Source organism: Myotis lucifugus, unplaced genomic scaffold (assembly GCF_000147115.1).
Source record: "Myotis lucifugus unplaced genomic scaffold, Myoluc2.0 scaffold_342, whole genome shotgun sequence".
Classification (NCBI taxonomy): domain Eukaryota; kingdom Metazoa; phylum Chordata; class Mammalia; order Chiroptera; family Vespertilionidae; genus Myotis; species Myotis lucifugus.
Genome location: NW_005871390.1, coordinates 1,174,205 through 1,193,244, shown reverse-complemented (window position 1 = coordinate 1,193,244; position 19,040 = coordinate 1,174,205). Strand labels below are relative to the sequence as shown.

General features: G+C 56.6%; 2 protein-coding genes across 3 annotated transcripts in view; both read right to left on the bottom strand.

Annotated features, from left to right (window-relative positions):
* KLF16 (Kruppel like factor 16) overlaps window positions 1-8,946 on the bottom strand; it is a 19,508-nt gene extending 10,562 nt beyond the window's left edge. The window contains exons 1-3 of the mRNA XM_023764681.1: window positions 8,896-8,946; window positions 1,573-1,688; window positions 455-1,197 (exon numbers count right to left, since the gene is read on the bottom strand). Coding sequence (XP_023620449.1) covers window positions 455-1,197; window positions 1,573-1,688; window positions 8,896-8,946 — 910 coding nt within the window. The remainder of the gene's footprint in view (window positions 1-454; window positions 1,198-1,572; window positions 1,689-8,895) is intronic.
* Window positions 8,947-9,887: 941 nt separating this feature from the next.
* ABHD17A (abhydrolase domain containing 17A) lies at window positions 9,888-18,778 on the bottom strand. Of its 2 annotated transcripts, XM_014466539.2 has the most exons (6): window positions 18,626-18,759; window positions 17,815-18,057; window positions 14,414-14,953; window positions 13,083-13,277; window positions 10,472-10,651; window positions 9,888-10,367 (listed from the first exon to the last, which is right to left on the bottom strand). In XM_014466539.2, the coding sequence occupies exons 3-6, from the start codon at window positions 14,743-14,745 to the stop codon at window positions 10,142-10,144; spliced, it is 933 nt and encodes a 310-aa protein (XP_014322025.1). In that variant the 5' UTR covers window positions 14,746-14,953; window positions 17,815-18,057; window positions 18,626-18,759; the 3' UTR covers window positions 9,888-10,141. The 2 variants fall into 2 exon arrangements, with proteins under 2 accessions (XP_014322025.1, XP_006101233.1); XM_006101171.3 differs by lacking the exon at window positions 17,815-18,057 and having other exon boundaries at window positions 18,626-18,778.
* Window positions 18,779-19,040: the final 262 nt, after the last annotated feature.

Here is a 19,040-nt window from a genome sequence, read left to right as displayed (position 1 = left end):
CCACAGCCCAGTACCTCCCCCAGAGGCCCCCTCCACCAGAAGGCACCAACTCTTCCCCAAGTGTTCCCCCCCCTTTTGGCGCACCCCTACTATAGACCAACCCCCGCCCCCTGTCGACGCAGCCCCCCCCCGTCGCGGCCCGCGGCGAGCAGAAGACCGCCCCTTCCCCAAACGCTTCCACCCGGGCTCCAGCGCGCCCCCGTTCGGGATGGGGGAGGGCTCCACACCCCACGTGGCTGGGTGGGGGTACGGAGGCGGCCACGCCCCGCCTCCCGGCCACGTGCGCGACCCTCCCCCCCCCTCCTACCGGGCCTAGTGCCCTGCTTGACTGCGCGCATCTGTGTCCCCTCACCGCCTTTGGTGGTAGTCCCCAAGCTGCACCCTGAGGCCCCCCGGGCCTCCCTGGCCTAGGTACCGGAGGAGTGGGCCGCCCCACCCCCCGGGTCGAACGAACCTGTGTTCGTTCCTCTTTTTGCGCCCCATTCGGAGTCACTGCTCGCCTCATTAGGGCTGAGGATTGGTGTGCGTTCGGGAGGGCGAGGGGAAAGGGGTTGGGAAAAGGAACCTACTAGAATCGCAAAAGCTGGGCTCGGGGCGCCTTGGCGAGGCAGAGCGTCCGGACCCGCCGAGACACGCGGGTCGCGGACACCGCTCCCGGGCGCTGGGCAGGGATCCTTGCAGCTTGAACGATGAAAGTGTGGTCTCTCTAAGCTCCCGAGGGTGTCCAGACCAAGTTTAATAGCTGGGGACGCAAATGGCCGGGGCCGCAGCCCCAAAGTGGTGGGTGCAGGCCAGTGGGCGACCACGCCCCCGCCCCTTCCTATGCCAGCGGTAGCGGCGTTGCAGTGGCCTGAGCGGCCTCCAGGGGGCCTGCACGGCCTCTCTGCCAGGTTACAGTCCCCAATGCTAGCTTGACGACCTGCGTGTGGACAGGGGCCGTGACCCTGGCCCCATCCCGGAACTCTATCCTTACCCTCTCCACCCGCAACTCCTAACTGACCTGATACCGCTGAGTTCCTCTGCCCACAGGCTAGCCACTGTCCCCTGGGCTCCCGCCCCTTGGTACTAACTTGTGGCGGCCCGGAGGGAAAAGGGGAATGGAGAGTTGACTTCAGGATGCAGAGGCGAAATGCAGCCCAATGGGCTCCCTTTGACAGACAAGCCCACTCTCCCAGGCCTGGGGCTCCGAGGCCCACTCTGGACAGCCATTATCCAGGTGGCATTCATTGGGTGCTGGCGGTCAGCATTCCTGCCGACCTGGGCCCCTGGTACCTTTGAAGATCTAGGTGGGTCACCTGGGCAGGCCCCCAAGCCTCCCATCTCAGCAGTCCCACCCGCAGGTGCTGCTCAGTCCCCACAACTCAGTTTCTCCAAGTCCAGAAGAGGCAGGCAGCCCCTTGCAGGATCTCCCCACCAGGCAAATAGCAGGGTGAGAAAGGCTGGGACCTTTCGTTCCTTCTGCCCGTGTTGATTGGACCAGAAGCCCCACAAAGGCTGACCTCCAGGGGCTCAGTCTAGGGCACGGCAACTGGAAGTCTGACAACGGCATGGGTGAGCAGGCACAGGCCTGACAAGTGGAGGAAGTAGGGGTAGTGTCCCAGAGGCAGATCCACCTGGAGCCTGAAGTGTGAGAACCTCAGGCTGGTGTGGCAGGAATACAAGGCAGTGGCTGAAGAGGTGCCCTCTTCCTACAGGGGGAAGGGGGTAAGCTGTGGCAAGGCGGGGGTCAGGACTGCCATACAGCTGTGCCCAGCAGACTGAGTGGTCCGGACAAGTCATTCTCTCAGGGCCTCAGATGTGCACCACTCCCAGGGATAATGAAGGGCTGGGGCCTCCATCTATGGGCCATGACAGCTGCTCTGCAGGGCAGGAGACCCCTGCTCCACTTGTGGGATTTCTCTTTATACCCGGGCCACCAGCACATATATAACCCTCAAACCCCCATGACCCCACCCCCACCCCCTCTCTGACCCATGCTCAGCTCAGCCTTGTACCTGGTCACTCTGTTCTTACTACAACCCTTCAGTTGTCATGCAGAAATCAAGGTTGCAAGCAGGCTGAGCAGCAGCCTTCCAGTGCACAGAGCTAAGTGGCAGTGAGAGTTTGAGGAATGCACAAAGGGAGATGGCCTGAGCTCAGTCCAGATGAGCACCCCCTGGGGTTGGTCCCTCCTTTCCCCAGACCTGTTTCCTCAACTAGACCGGAACCATCTTTGCCCTTCACTGAGAGCACCAAGGGCTCGGGGATGGGGCAGATGCAGCCAGATGTGGAGGTGGAGGGCACGCAGGTGCAGGTGAGGGGAAGGCTACATAAAGTGGGGTGCACCCTGGAGCACATGTGCCCATAGGAAAGGTACACAGATAGGTCAGGTCAAAATCAAGGTTCCAGGGTATGTATGTGTGTATGTACGTATAGGCATACTGGAATGGCCAATATCTTCTTTTAAGATAGTGAAGCCTTAAATTTTTTTTGTTTTTTTTTTTAAATATATTTTATTGATTTTTTACAGAGAGGAAGGGAGAGGGATAGAGAGTTAGAAACATCGATGAGAGAGAAACATCCATCAGCTGCCTCCTGCACACCCCCTACCGGGGATGTGCCTGCAACCAAGGTACATGCCCTTGGCCAGAATCGAACCTGGGACCATTCAGTCCGCAGGCCGATGCTCTATCCACTGAGCCAAACCGGTTAGGGCAATTTTTTGTTTTAATAGTACTTTCTGTACAACTTTTACCCATGTGTATTTTTTACTTTTATTTTCTTTAAATGTCAACAGGTATCTAGGCAGTGCAATTATGGGCCACCTGTCTTTTGTTTTTTATACTTTTCTATATGAAAAACGATTTTTAAAATAAATCCCCCCTTTAGTGTGGACTGGACTCAGGGACTCACTTCCTAAGAACAGGGAGGAAAGGGGAGGACAACAACCTGCAGTGGTGACACCCTGCTGGACCCACCTCAGCCAGGTGGTCAAGGTCCACCTCAGGTTGATGTCCTGTGTTGGGAACTCCTGATGGGATGTGACCAGAGGGCACCTCACATTGGTATGCTCTTCCCAAAAAACCCACTGCCCGCGTCTATTCATGAGAAAACAGAAGGCCAAATTAGGGGACATTTCATAAAATGCCCCCAAACTGTCATGGTCATGAAAAAAAGAAAAAAAGACTTGCAGTGCCTGGATTATAAGAGACTGAGGAGATGTGATGTGGGGATCTGGGTTGGATCTTGGGACAGACAGGACGTCAGTGGAAAATATGAGACTGGCATGTAGTTGATGGGAATGCACAGAAGCCCATTTATTGGCTTTAACACAATGTTAACATGAGGGGCATTGGGTGAAATGTAGATGGGAACCCTCTGAACTGTCTTTGCAACTTTTCTGTAAACCCACATGATTCCAACATGAAAACAAACGTGGAGAGGGAACATGGGAGTAATTTAATAACAATGACCACATGGATAGTAGCAGCTTACATCAGAGGAACTACACATGGTTTCATTGCTCTGTATACAGCTTACCAAAACTGCCAATTTTGTGCCCTTTGACCCAGCAATTCCACTCCAAAAAAGGTACCAAAAAATATTCATAAAGAAGCAAGTATGGCCTGGCCAGCGCGGCTCAATGGTTGAGTGTCAACCTATGAACCAGGAGGTCATGGTTTGATTCCCAGTCAGGGGATATGTCCAGGTTGCAGGCTCAATCCCCAGTGTGGGGCATGCAGAAGCAGCCGATCAATGATTCTCTCTCATCATTGATGTTTCTCTCTCTCTCTCTCCCTCTCTGAAATCAATAAAAAAATATTTTTTTTACAAAGAAGCAAGTATGGATAGCTGCACTATTTGTAATTGGAAAAAAGAGACACCACCTCAACACTGGTTATTAAATTATGGAGAAAGTGCCTTGGGAGAACCAGGACACAGGACACAGGGTCAGGAAGGAGGAGCCAGCTCCTGCTCCTGAGGAGGCCCGTTCATGCTGTGATCTGTGTTTTCACCGGTAGCCTGCCCACAGTGAGTACCTGTGGAGGGGCCTGCAGGGACCTGGGAGGAGCAAGATGGGATACGGAGGTTTAGGAGGCAGTGGACCAGCTCCTCAGAGGAGCACGTCAGATAGCACATGCCCTACTCAGCCACCTGCCTGGCGGTGGGTGTTGTCAGATATGACCCTAACCACCCAGTGTTTGTCCTGTTCACTGCTCTGGTAAAATACTGCCCTAGCCCTGGCCCGTAAGGCTCAGTTGGTTGAGCACCGTCCTGTGCACTGAAAGGTCACCAGTTCCATTCCTGGTTAGGGCACATACCCAGGCTGTGTGTTCGATCCCCAGTCAGGGTGCTGCAGGAGGCAGCCGATCATTGTTTCTCTCTCTCTCCCTCCCTCTCTAAAAGTCAATAAAAATATATTAAGCCCTAGCTGGTTTGTCTCAGTGGATAGAGCGTTGGCCTGCGGACTAAAGGGTCCCAGGTTCAAGTCCCATCAAGGGCACATGCCTGGGTTGCGGGCTCAACCCCCAGTAAGGGGTGTGCAGGAGGCAGCCAATCAATGATTCTCTCTCATCATTGATGTTTCTCTCTTCTTGTCCCTTTCTTTCTGAAATCAATAAAAATATATTTGAAAAAAATAAAAATATATCAAAAAGGCCTGGCCAGTGTGTTAAGTGGTTAGAGCGTCGACCCGGTTCGATTCCGGTCAAGGGCATGTACCTGGGTTGCGGGCACATCCCCCGTAGGAGATGTGCAGGAGGCAGAGACAAACAATCAATGTTTCTCTCTCTTTCCCCATTCTTCCCTTCCACTCTAAAAAAATCAATGGAAAAAATAAAATATATTAAAAAAAAAAAAAGACAAAACAAAAAAAATTGGTTTCTTTAGATGCTACCCAGCTGGTCTTCTCCTTAATCCAATTCTGATTTCAGAGTCACCAGAGTTTATATATATCTGCCACCCCTCCCAGTCAAGCCAATGTTCCAGCAGCATGTCAGCCTTTTGTGATAGAGCATTTTAGAGATTAATGCACGCTTCCCACTCTCTGAAGGCATCCGTGTTTATTTCCAACATGTGTGAGACTACTTACCACGGTCCAGGGATCCCTCACAGCCAAGAGCTCAGGGTAGGACAATGGACGTGGCCAGGACGAAGCAAGCCCCAGCCAGGCCTAGCCAGAGGGTGGGCATATGACTGCCCTACTACTGGCATGCCACAGAATGCACTGGCCCCTGCGCAGAGCCACTGGGGACAGACCCAGGGGCCCCATTCTCTCTCCAGGAAGTTGGAGGGACAGAATTTGGCTCTAACCTGGTGTTCACTTACTTCCTTTCACACGGGGATTCCCTCCCCAGAGCTCTTGCTCATCCTCACTCCTTGGGCTGGCCCAGGACCCCTGAAAGTAGAGGCTCACAGAGGCACAACGTTGGTTTCCATCTGTCTGGCTCTCAAGGCTACCCATGGCCCTGGCCTCCGGGCCACCTCTCACAGGCCCATGGGCCTCTAGTCCCTACCTGATCTGCTGAAGGAGAAAAGCCATCTTCAGGATGCCCTCCTCCTCCAACATGAGTCAGGGGGAGCTCTGCTAGGCATGTCGGGCTTCAAAAAAATGGCCTCTGCCAGGCCCAGCCCCCTCCGAGTGTCACCTGCACGTGCTACAAACACACACACACGACTGTGGTCTGTGCCCTGCCTGTGCCAGGCACTGGGGTCTGATGGCTCAGAGCTCACTGTCCAGCAGAGGCATGAAGTGGCCCAAAACTATAAGCATCACAGGAATCGAGGCTAGTGCCACCCAGGCAGGTTCCCAGGGCTTGGCCCTGGGGGCAGCTTTGCCTGAGCTGTCTCCCCTGTAAGTGGAAGCAGTATGGATGGTGAGCCCAGCAGCTCAGGATTTTCATAAAGATCAACTTGGCACATGGCAGCAGCTGTGAAATGTAAGGAAGAGGGACTCTGATGCTGGGCCAGCATTCTGGTCGGATGAATCCCACAGCCAATAGCTGGTCCTGCACCCTAACCATGAACCCTAAGCACTGCCCCAGCGGGGAGGGAGCTGCCCATGCCTTTAGACTGGGGTGCGTGGGGCCCCCACTAGAGGCCTCATCTCAGATCTGGGCCCCACAGTCATGCACTGCCTTCCTGGAGAGGGGGGTTTGCGCTCAGGGTCCCACTGAGCAACAGAACGCCACTGCCAGGTGTGAGCACATGTCTGGAAAACTTACAAAATGGAGAACAGAAAAGTTGGCCCTTCTTCCGGGCAGCCAGGCCCATGGGCCATAGCAAATGAGAGGAAAGGGGGCGCATTCTGGAATGTACCACAGGCTTCCCCTTATCACTGCCACTACATGGTAACCCCGAGTCTGGAGAAAGGCCCAGGGTGAGCCTCTCACAGGCATCTGGTGTGGAGAGAGCAGACTCAGCAGATTGCCTCGTCAAGGTCAACATCATGTGCTGTGGGGGGTAGCGGGGAGGACACATACTTAAATTTTCAGAATCCTTTCTATCATGGAGTGTGTCTTGCATGATTTACGTGCAAGGGATCACCTGTTTATTATGACAATTTTCTCTCAACTAAATCTATAAATCTAAGCAATGCCACTTCCTGCAAAAATAAAAACTGAGGGTGAGGGAAGTGGATAAGCCCATCTAAGGTTGACAAGAAAAAAGAACCTGCAGAGGAGATGGGCTTCCAGACCTCCGTGATCAAGACAGGGGCTCAGGCTAACTGGGATGACAGCCTAGAACTACCCACACGCAGGCCGGGGCTCAGCACACCATAAAGATGGCACTTCAGTGGGGAAAGACGGCTTTTCCAGGACAGGTAGTTGGGGCAAATGATTTAGAAAAAGCAGTTTGTGTTCCTACCTCACTCTTTCTGAAGAGTAGTTTCTAGAATTAGACCAAAATTTAAATTATTTTAAAAAGAAACCATTACATTTCCAGAAGAAAATATCAAATGTTATATTATCTTGGACTAGAGAAAATGTTTCTGAGTGTGACACAAAATGCAGAAGCCACATATGAAAAACACTAATAATAACAAATAACTTTAAGTGCCTGGCATAAATAAATAAATAAATAAATAAATAAGAAAGACAAACAAAAAGACACAATCCAAGTCAAAGACAACGACAGAATGGGAAAAACACTTTAACAGACAATGGGCTAATTGCTTTAATATTGAAAGTGCCTAGAAAAGAGTAACACCAACAACCCAATAGAAAAATGGGCAAAGAATATGTAATACAAACAGCTTTTAAATATAAGCACATTTATCATAAATATAGGTCTTTCCAGTTTCAAAATGGGAGAAATTATCAACATAAAAAATAAATCTGACAAAAGCACTGAGATCCATTGTACTTCCTAGGAAACAAGGAAAGCTACAATGAAACTATTTTATGCCTACCAGTTCTTCGAGATCAAGCAATGGGGGACACTAGCCCCTTCCTTTGTTGGGAGGGGGACAATTTGGTATGACTGGTTAAGAGATTATGTACCCAGTTAGAGATCTGCACAGAGCCTTTTGACCTAGCACTTCTGCACCAAGGAATTCAGCCGACAGAAATATTCCTACTTGGCTATAAGTATAGTCAACCTAGCATTGCTTGTTATAAGACTGGAAATAACCTAAATTTCAACCAACAGGAAATAGGATAAATACACAGTACTAATAAAATATGATACAGCCATTAAAACGAATGAGTTCATAAAAGCACTTTCCAAGTGGGATCACATGGTGAGTGATGTTTTGTACAAACGAATTAGATGTATGTGCATAGACTTTGTCTGTTGATGCATAAGAAACTGGTTTATCTCTGCCTCAGGGGACGGGGAACCAGGCCTTGGAGGTCAGGGGTAGGAATGGCATGGAGTTTTCCCCTGGGACCCTTACATGCTCTGCATTTTTTACTCTGTGTATCTGAAAACATTTTTGTTCAGTTGTAAGCAGTTGCTTTGAACTTGCTGTATTATGGGGCCCCGTCTCTCAGTAAACTTATATTCATATCGGATAGGGTGAAAAGACAACATACTCTGTGACAAGTGCAGCACCGGGGGTTAGTGGGAGGGAGTACAGGGCTGAGTCAGGAGGAGGGTTATTTGGGGAAGAAACTGAAGCAAGAGACTGCGAGGAAGTCAGACTGGTTAAGAAGAGTTAACTATGCTGGGGGCCTTGGGCTTAGTGAGGGTATGTCAGACTCAAAGCCCAGTCTGTGCAAATGTCCTGGGGTAAGAGCAACCAAGAGCTAGAGCCATAGATGCTCTCTACTCTAATGAATACATATCTCATGTGTAGTTTGGCTTCTAAACGTCCCGTATTATCAAAAATGACCCCAGACTCCCAGCTGGAGGGGCCCATGGGGCTCGGGAGGGGCGAAGGCACCAGCAGCTTCCCCACCCACTCCCAGGCCAGGGCACTTTCCACTGATAGGGACGGGTGGGCCAGGACTCCAGACGCAAAGGCTGGATTGCCCAGAGGCCAGGATCCGGAGCAGCCTGGAGGGACGGCAGAGGAAAGGTTTGGTAGAAAAGGCGTCTCCCACGTGACACCCGGTGAGTCACCTTCGGTCGGACAGTGACACTCTCTATGGCCCCGGCGGCCCATTCTAAGCTCTCTGAGCACCCAAGTCTCTCCTTCCCCATTACAAGCAACCAAAAGTTCTGCGGAGCAAAGCACTACGAGGCCAAACCGGCCGGCCTGACGGGAGCGATCTGCCGCCACCTGACCCCACCAAGTGTCCACACTGAGACCAGCGGAGGCGCCTGGGCACGGAGGGCCTGCGTGCGGCCCGACCCCGCGGCAGCCCGTTCTGCACGTGGAGAGGCTGAGACGCATGGGAACGGAGGGGAACCGTCGGGAATGGCGGAAAGGGCAGGGACCGGCCGGGCAGGGTACGAGCCTCCGCCACTTACCGGCGAGGCCGCGGCCTCCTCGACCATCCGCCGCCGGTTCCGGGCGAGCATTACGCCACTTCCGCTCCCGCCCGGACCCCGCAGGTGACGCAGCTCCCGACGGCCGCGCCCCCTCAGCGTCGTCCCCACCCCCAGGCTGAAGCACCGCCCCCTCTTAAAGGGCCGCGCAGCGCCACAGGATTCGGACTAGGGCCAGGTGCAAACAAGCAGATCTGGGCGGTGGCCGCCACCCTGGATTTTGCAGCACAAGCTAAGCCTCCGCCACCCTGGGGTGGACGATAGGTCACTCGTCTCCGAGGCTCCCCCGGCTCTAGGGCCTTGTCCTTGGAGGTCGCAGGAGGCACTCTAGGCCTGGTGGTGAGCCTGGCCTCCGGCTGGGGTACAGAGAGACCCGGGATCTCAAGGGCACCCCAGGCCAACACAGCTCAAAGCCCCCAAGGAGTGTAGCGGAAACCCAGCCCCGGAGTGGCCGCTTTCCTTGGGAAGACCCCATAAGGCCCTCAGACCTGCCACTGTCTCTGTCCCCGGGGCTTCAGCCTCATTTACAAAGGAAGTGACCTGGCCTGGCCCCCAGAACCTTGGTGAGCTGTCTTGGCACTGTGCAGCCCGCCCCCAGGACAGGAAGAGGAGCCTTGTGATTGCAGTATCCTTATCTACCAAGGGAGCGATTGTGCAGTGTCCTTACCCATTATGGGGGCGGAAGGGTGCCTCACTGGGGCCCCAGAGCAGGCCCAGCACAGACTCACCCTACCCCTCAAGGGTTTTAAAAAGACAGGGCGCCCACCACCCTCCCAGGTAATATCACCACCCAGACAACAGCAACTCAAGGGGGTGCTCGGTTGGGACCTAAACCCTACCCCTTCTTCCGTGGGGAGTGATGGTGGCATCTGCATTTGTGAACTTTCCTGGGGGGTTGGGGGCAAGCCTAGCACCTTCTGAGAACTCGCTGAGCGCTGGGGAGAGCACACATGAGCCATGAAAGTAAGGGAAGAAACGTTAAAATTTTTAATCTTTAATTTTTCACCTTTTTCCTTTGTTTTGCTTCCAAAAGAAAAGGAGAGCGTGGCTCTGCCCCTTGCACATCGTCCACAGCCCCTACGCAGGGGCAGGCAGTTTGGACCTCATTGCCGGCCAGCTGCCTGGGGGGACTGGGGCTCACGAGGGGTACACATGCAGCCCCTGGGGCCGGGGTGCCGCCTTATTGCTGAGGTCTGTTCCTGGCTTGGCTCCGGGCGCAGCAGCTCCGCTAGGCGCGCTGGCTGGGCAGCTCCTGGGAGATGAAGCGGCGCAGGCGCTCCAGGTACTGGCTGTAGAGCTCAATGTCGTTGTGCCCGGCGCCCTCCACCCACAGTGGCTCCACGGCCTTGGGGCAGCGCTCATAGAGCGCCAGCCCGTGCGAGAAGTCGATCACCTCGTCCTCCGTGCCATGGATGATAAGCACCGGCGATGTGATCTTGGACACCTTCTCGATGCTGCAGGGTGGGGCGTGTCACGGCCTCCAAGCCCCGCCCCCACCAAGGCCCGCCCCACCAAGGCCCTGCCCCCGCCCGGGTTCCCAGGGCAACCCAATGCTCACTTGGGGAAAGCATCAAAGCAGTAGGTCTTCCTGGTGTCTGGGAAGGCAACACGCATGCCCGAGGTGAGCGGGGAGTGCAGCACCACCGCGGCGCACTCGTAGCGGGAGGCCAGGTCCACGGTGGGCACTGTGCCGATGCTCTGACCATACAGGACGATGCTATCTGGGCTGATGCCGTACCTGGCAGTGGGACAGGGTCAGCTGCAACTGCAACACTCCCCTCCCACAGCCCTCCCTCCTTGGGCGGTCTGTCCCCCCTTCTTCTAGGACAGTTCTAGGCAACTAGGCTGGTCCCAGGGACCCTACCCTGGCCCCCAAGAGAGGCGGTGCACTTAGTAGGGAGGCAGTGCCCCTGCAGGTGTGAAGACAGCTGCTCCCACTCCTCCCCAACAGGCCACAGTCCCAGGTCACCTGGATCTACCCTCAGTTTCTCCAACAGGATCTACTTCCACATGGGCAAGGAGCGCACCTGGTGAGGGCCCCACAAAGGCTGCTGGGAGCAGGGTAGCTCTGGGGCTCCTACTTCTCCAGGTCACTCTGTCAACCCCCAACCCTAAACACACTTGACCAGGGCCACATCCAGATTCCGCTTAGAGTTTTCCTGTCCCTGCTATTCTGGATTAGATAGTTCTTTGAGGAAGGGGGACTGTCTTCCTGCCTGCACCCCTTCCCCACCCCCTTTGCTGTGGGGAACTGAGGCAGCTGTCCCCATGTGTCACCCCTTGGTATCCTCCATGCCCAATTAGGTGCTCAGTACAACACTGGTGAGCAGAATATCCACTGCTGTGGGGAGGTGGGTGGGTGCTAACTCCTTCTGGCACCTTCTCTATATAGTGGCCAAGTCCTGGGCCACCCTCCTCAGCACCAACTCCCACCTTCAAGCCCCAACCCCAGCCCTGTCACCTCCCACATGCCTCCCGAGGGTCCCCCAGCACAGCTGATCCAGCTCCAAGCCATTCCCAGCCACATGGGGACCCACTTGCCACCCTCCCCATGCAGGTGGCCTCCAAGGTTATCCTCCAACACATCAGACCCCAAACCCAAAGGGACATCCCTCTTCCTGGTGGACAGGGGCCAGGACAGTTCTGCATCTCACTTGAGGAACACACCTGAAAAGCCAGATTCCACCTCCCTGTCTACAGCGTTATCCCCACCTGTCTCTATCCTGGTAACACTACAGGTTAACCCCAGCCTACCCCCAGGCCTCAAGGATGCTACCTGGTCACTCCTCTCCAGTCTGCTCCCAGGTTGCCATGGCCACCACTTTGCTGAGCACCAGCACAGCCCTATCACCCAGCACCAAGCAGAGACCCCAACAGCCCCTGGCCGTCTCCACCTGAATAAACTCAACAGGTGACAAATGGAGTGGCTCTTCTCCCTTAGGCCTCCCCAGCCCCAGGCACAGCTTGGGCACAAGCCTCCTGCTGCCTCTAAGCTGTTGGAGCTTAGGGACCAAGTCTCTGGAAGTCAATGCTGGTGAGAGGATAGATGGACGATGAACAGAGCTCCTAGCCCTCACCCCACAGCGGGGTCTGATTCTGCCAGCAACCCCCAGCGCAAGCAAGGACAGAAGGAAGGGTTGAGGCAGTTGAGGGCAAGCATGTACCTGTACCACACCACCTAAGACAGGTCCCTGGTGCCAGGGGACCCTGCTCCCAGGGCCTGCCTGGTCCATCACTATGAGCCCCATCTCCCCAGGGCAGACTGACTTTGGGCCTCGAAGGAGAGGGTCCGGCAGGTCAGCCAGGCAGGGCTGAAGTAGGGTATCCCCCAGCAGACAGTGGATAGGGCTCCACCTCCAGGAAGGCCAGGGTTAACCTCCTTCCGGAGCAGTGCTGGGCACAGGGCCGCACGCTGCAAACGCTGGCTCAGAGACCGATAAATGTGCTTCAATGAGTATTAGGATGGGAGGAGTCTGCCCAGGATCTGGATGACCAGGATGGTGGAGGTCCAGAGAGGGAATGGCCCTGAGACAAGCATGTGGGTATGTCCTCCGCTCACTGACCTCCCACCAGCCATCAGAGCTGTGCTAGGCACCAAGCCGCCCAACAGAACCCTCTAAGCCTAGAGGAGCCCCACCCCTACTCACTGCCCCAGGATGAGGCCAAGTTCCATGGCTACAAGTACCTCATAGGCCTGCCCCCAGAATCCCAATGCAGTAGCCCAGCCCAGCCCTGAACCCCATGTGCTCCCTTGGCTTGGGACTCCCACAATTCATTCGCACAGCCCTCACATGCTACCACTGGGCCCAAGGTCCTCTGCCTAACATTTCTTTCTGAGGGAACCTCCACTCCACTGCAGACAGCCCCAGCCCATCCCTGCCCCTGCCCAGGGAGTTTTGAAGACTGCCAACATGCCTGCCTGCACACCAAGCATATCTGTTACCATGCTGAAGGGACACAGGCCAGGACTCATCTTCTGGACCACTGTGGCCACTGACAGTTCCCCTCTCCAGCAAGGCCACCCACAAAAACTTGGCCCAGGCTTCCTTCCTCCCCAGGGAGGTAGGCCTAAGTTTCTAGTGGGCACCTCCCAACCTCCCTGTTTCAGAGCTTCTGGTCCCCTCCAAGGGGACACTTTAGGTTGACCAAGTTCCCGGCACACAGCTCACCGGGTGCGCAAGGCCTGCCAGGCAGCATCGATGTCGGCATAGAGGTTCTTCTCAGAGGGCCTGCCCGAGCTAACGCCATAGCCCGAGTAGTCATAGGAGAAGATATTACAGTTGATGCGTGTGCCCAGGCCAATGTAGAAGCTGCTCATCTGGCCCAGGTCCACTGCATTGCCATGTGAGAAGAGGACTGTGTACCTAGCGGGGTGGGAGAAGACAGGGTCAGAGGGCAAGAGAAAGAGGGGTCTTACTCACACCTCAACCAGGAAGGGACAGGAGCGCTGGGCGGGGGGGAGATAGGCGGCCTGTGCCACAAAATAGCCTAGCTCCTCCTGCCTGTGTGATCTCTGTCACGTTCTGAGCACAGGATGGGCCCAGCCGCCTCTCCTCGAGTCCATTCCTTTTGGAGGGACTCCAACAGCCCGAGGATAGCAGGCATGTGGGCCTGCTGCTCAGAGACTTCATTGACAGGGCTGCCCCCTCTCTTCCTGACAGTTGGCCCGTCCCCTGCCCCACAAGTGAATCAAGCCAACCCCTGATCACAGAGGTTTGGGTCTCCTTCTCCTGCAGAAAATGACCATGGCACTCATTTCAGCTCTTGTGTCCCATGACAGGCCTGCCAAGCTGCTGCTAACAGGGCCTGCCCAGGTCCTGCCAAGAGAAGGCAACCAGGTGACTCCACGCCAACAGACTCTCAAGGTCCTCTTCCTCCAGCACTACTGGGTCCCAGCTCCCACTCCCGCCAGCCCTGCCTGGCCCAGAGGAAAAGAAGGAAGTCTCCCTCTGAACTTAGACCTAAAGTCAAAACCTGCCTGGTGTGAGGCAGAAGCACCCGGAAAACCTGCCTCTGCCCCACCCCCAGGCTCAAGAAAGCGCTCTGCTTGCAGGTCCTGAGGTGCCCTGTTAATGGGAAGGCAGACTGAGCCTGAGCCACCAGCAGCCTCAGGTACCAAGACTTCACTGGGCACCGAGCGCCTGAGACCATGCTCCTTGTAGAGTGGTGGTGTGGCACAGCCACTTGAAGCCACTTCCCTCAGCCTCAGGGTCCTCATCTGCAAGATGGGGTAATGAGAGGAGCTGCAAATGGAAGGGCACCTGGCACTGAGAGCTTAAGGGAGCTGGGCAGCGGCTGTGAGCAGAGTGAGGCACACCCTTGGTAGCTCTGGTCGGCCAGACCTTGGCAAGAAGTACCCCCAGGCACCCACAACCCCCGGTGGTCTGTAATTCCACTGTGGCATTCCAGGGACCATGAGGATGAGCATGGGGCCCTCCCCAGATCCCGCCCTCCACCCTTCCTGGCTCTGGGTCTGTCTGGTCCAGTCCTAAAGGCTCACCTGGCTCCGGGCACACAGCGCACATACATGCAGGCAACGCGGTTGCCTCGGCTGCTCTTGGTCAGGAAGACCTCAATAGTGTCCAGCTCACGCTGGCTGTACTGGAAATCAGAGCGCTCCATCAGGTGGAGCTTCCAACGTCTGGGGGTGCCCGTGGAGGCCCGCAGGGTCCCCAAGGCCGTGGTCCCAGCCCCACCAGGCCTGGGCTCAGGCTCAGGCACCAGGGAGTAGGTGGGCTCCGGCGGCAGGAAGGCGAGCTTGGCGGCAATGCGGCCAGGGCAGGGCGGGCAACAGAAGAGGCAGCAGAGCTCAGTCACCGACAGGCCGTTCATGGCGGGCACCGGGCCCCAGGACAGGCCTCGCTCAGCAGCAGAGGGGAAGGGTTGCTCCGAGATGCGGGTGGGAGGGGGGAGGGCAACCCCCAGCCACTGCCCCAGACAAGAGCCCTGTTAGGAGGCAGCAACCCAGCCCCATCTCGGTCCAAGCCGAGCCCTCGGGAGCCTTGCAGCCTCACGTCTCCATGTCCTGCACAGGGAAGCCCTGCAAAGAACAGCAACATGTGAGTTTCCCCAGGGCACAACCAGTCAGGGACCTCATCTCACATGGCCTGAGCCTCTTGGCCTTCCCCAAAGCCCAGTCCACTCTCTCCTGATCAGACTGCTCCACCCTCTGCCCCACAGACCTGCAAGCCCAGCTTACCCCTCTCGGGGGACCATGCACCTCCCAAGTGGCCTCTGTGCGATCCAAAACTGACTTGTCCCCGCCTGCTACCACCCTTCCTCAGCTTGCAGTCACCGACTCTTGCCATGTAAGCCCATTCGTCAGCCCAGCCACAACCTGATGGCTGTGCTGGGCAAGCAAACCCCCTGGCCCACTCCAGCTCTCCTCCTCCTGCTCTGGGCCCAGGGAAACCCTGTCACCCACCCCCCCATGCTTCTGTCCACAGGGCTGGCCCAGACACTCCCCCCCACCCCACTCCCCAACACACACACACACAGAGCAGCTGAGGCAAGGACAGACTTCAGACAGGGACCTAAAAGCTCCCTGATAGGGGGGCTGATAGGGGTTGGGCCCGCCTGAGGACATGAGACAGAGGAGCCCAGGCAGAGGAAACATAACAAAGGCTCTGAGAACAAAAGCAGGATACATCTCAGGCTAAGAGCTGAACAATGGCTCTCCCCTGTGCTGGGGGCCGTAGAGGGGGTGGGGAGTCATGGGAGCTGAGGCTCCTTCTCCAGCTCTGCCAACTTCAGGGTCTGGGACCTTGGGCAAGTCACTTACCCTCCCAGAGCCTGTTTCCTTATCCATCAACTAAGACAGCACTCACACCACAGGAATAGTAAATGATAGTGGCGGGCAGGGGGCCTGGCTCAGAGTAGAAGCTCAAATGTTCTTCCTTTTGACAGAGCGTGGTGAAACTAAATAGACTACAGCTAAACTGCTAAAGCTACTACAATCATATACAGAGAGCTGTGAAAGGAGCGACTAGGGAAAAAAACAGGTTTGCGAAAACCTGACCACTTATTACACTTTCCCTACAGACTAGACCGAGGGAGGGAGACACACACTACTCAGCTTTAGCATCAGAGGACCTTGGCACGTTCAGTTTTGAGGCCACAGCATTTGAAAACCATTGGGGCCAGGGACACTCGAATTCAGAGTAGGTCAGAGAAGTCTGAGGTCCAGAACACACCTAATCCCTCCAGATCTGTGACCTGCGACTAAGGGCTGGAGAGAGCCACATCCTGCTCTCACCGAGATTTGGGGCACAGTGGGGAGTGGGAGAAATGCAAAATCCAAGGTGAGGGCCGGGACAGCTTCCAGGAGTCCCTAAACTTCCAGGCAGGATGCACACCTTATGTGCAAGTATTTTTCAGAGGAGAGGGTCTATCATACTGGTTTCAGATGGGAACACTTGCCAATGTCTGGAGACACTTTTGGTTATGAGGATTAGGGAAGGGAGCTCCTGGCATTAAGAGGGTGGAGGCCAGGGATGCTGCTTAACACCCCACAGTGTACCCCCCAAGAAAGAATTATGTGTCCCCAAATTTCAACCAACATATTCTCAAAGAGGTCCAGGCCCCAACAGGTGATGGTCCACTGCTGCAAGCAGGGAATGAAAGGTCTGAAGTTCAGGTGGCTCTGTGAAAGCTGTTTTTTAAACAACAACAACATGTTTTTATTGATTTCCAAGAGAGGGAGAGGTAGAAATATTGATTGGAGAGAAACACTGATCAGCTGCCTTCTGCACACCCTCTTCTGGGGATCAAGCAGCAACCCAGGCCTATGCCCTAAACGGAAATTGAACCAGTGACCTCCTCATACATGGGTCGACACTCAGCCACTGAGCCACACCGGCTGGGCATGAAAGCTGGTTTTGAGAGGAAGACCTGGTTGAGAGCCAGGGGGCAGGTAGGAGGTCCCCCACAACCCTGAGGATAAAGTACACCAAGGTGGCCAAGCCACACTGACCAAACCAGGAACCTGGATGTGGTCCTTGACTCCTCCCTGTTGGCTCTTTCTCTCTTTAACGGCCACTGGTCCCCTCTGCTGTCATCACCTGGACTTCAGCAGTCTCCTTCCTTGCTGGTCCCCCCTTGGCTACCACCACAGCACTCCAGGCCATTCTCCCCACCCCCCAGCAGCTGAAAGACCTTTCACAACACAAATCTGACCACACCACCTCCCAATTTTCAGAGTAGAGATAAAATCCCTCATCACAGCCTGCCAGGTTGGCAGCTGAGAGGTCTCTCCAGCCTCACTCATCTGGTGTCCCTCACTCTCCTTAGACAAGCCACACTGCCCACTCATGCCTCAGAGCCAGAGCCCAGGCAGCTTCCCTCCTGGGGACCCCCTCCCCAATCTCATTTGATGGTCCTTGCTCTTGTCCTTCCCACCATTCAGATCTCACTTCAGTGCCCTCAAAGAGGCCTCAACCTGGTCAGGTACCCCCACCCCACGTCCACCATGCTCTCATGGTTCCCAGTTCCAACCAAAGAAAATCTTCATGAGGGCAGGACCACCATCCGTGTTTGCTCAATAAACAATGGCTGAACGAGTGGGCAAATGACAAGGGGAAAAGAGGAAATGGGAAAGCTACAGAGTCTGCCAGATTTGACAGGGAGCAGGGACAGCTGGGACCTCCTGCACATCATTTGTGAGTATCACTGAGTAGTGGCCCAAGAGCCAGGCCTCAGACTGGGCAGAGTGCACCTTCAGGTGCCTCCATCACTGGGCACACACCCCTGGCACCCAAAGCTCCGGGGATTCCACTCACAAGCAGATGCTGCCAGGTGCCATGCAGGCTGGAGGTGTTAAGAGGACCAAGGAGGAACCAAGGCAATTGCAATACTCTAGGTCCTAGGACGACCTAAATACTAACGGCGGCGACCGCAGCTCACCCAGCCAGTCAGGGTAGGAAAGCTGCCTGGAAGGTGCAGTCTGATCGGTGGAGACAGCGGCCAGGGGACAGGGGACCGAGCAGAGGGAAGAGCATGGGCAAACCCCAGTGGTGGCGGCGCCTTCCAAGAACCGCGGGTCCGGGCTAGGGGAGGCACTGGGACGAAGAGGCGAGCAGAGGGGCCCCGGAGAAGGCCAGGGCCAGGCCGCGCCCGTGAGCTCGGCTGCAGATACTGGACTTCATTCTGCGGGGAACAGGGAGCCCCGGAGGAATCCGGGACCGGGGTTAGAGACTGTGGATGTTCCTTGAAATGGAGCGGAGGCCAGGAAGCCTGCGAAGGGGCAGAGGCGTCTGGGAGACGTTTAGGAAGCAGGGCTTGGCGACGGGCCCGCAGCCCCGGGTGTTGGGCTGGAGGGCCGGTTCCGGGGCAGGGGCAGAGTCCGCGGCTCGGGCCGCTCACTCCCGGAAGGCGGAGGCCGCCTCCCGGGGGGTTTGGGGGGACGTTCACCTCCACGCCGGAGGGCAGCGTGGAGGGGGGGGGAAGCGGGGACCGCGTCATAGGAGGGGGGGCGTCCACCCCACGTCGGAAGGCCGAGTAGAGGGGGGACAGGGCTCTGCCAACCTGGGAACCCGCGGTCCTCGCCCCCGGCGTGGGGTCCCTTCGGGAACACCGCGGCTACCCCGGGAGTGCGGGGTTTCGGGGGAGTCCGACCAGGCTGCCCCAGCCTCGCGGCCGGGCCCGGCTCCGCAAACGGCCAGGGCGGCACCGAGGCCGCCCGACGCCGCCATGCCCGCCCCTGGTAGGCACTCACCGCCGCGGCCCGCGCACCCCAGTCCCGGGGCCACACTCCATGGCTCCTGGCCGCCCGCCTGCGCGCCCGTCGGTCCCTCGGCGCCGCGGCTCGGCCTCCTACTCCTGCACCGCCGCCGCCGCCGCCGCCGCTCCCCCGCGGCGGAAGTCGGCCTCGCTCCCGCTGCCTCCCCGGAAGTGACGCGCAGGCCAGCCCGGAGGCCCGAGGGGCCGGAGCCTGGACCTGGCGCCTGGGCCTGGGCACCGGGCGCCGGCGCAACCGGACTTGGGGGCGGAGCTAAGCGCAGGGTGGGCGGGGCCGAGTTGTGCTTGACGGGTAGGCCTTGACTGGGGGCGGGGCTGTGGTGGGCGGAACCGACACGGGGCGGGCGAGACCCGGGTTGCAGGTTTCAGGATTAGTTTTCAGGAGCCGAGCC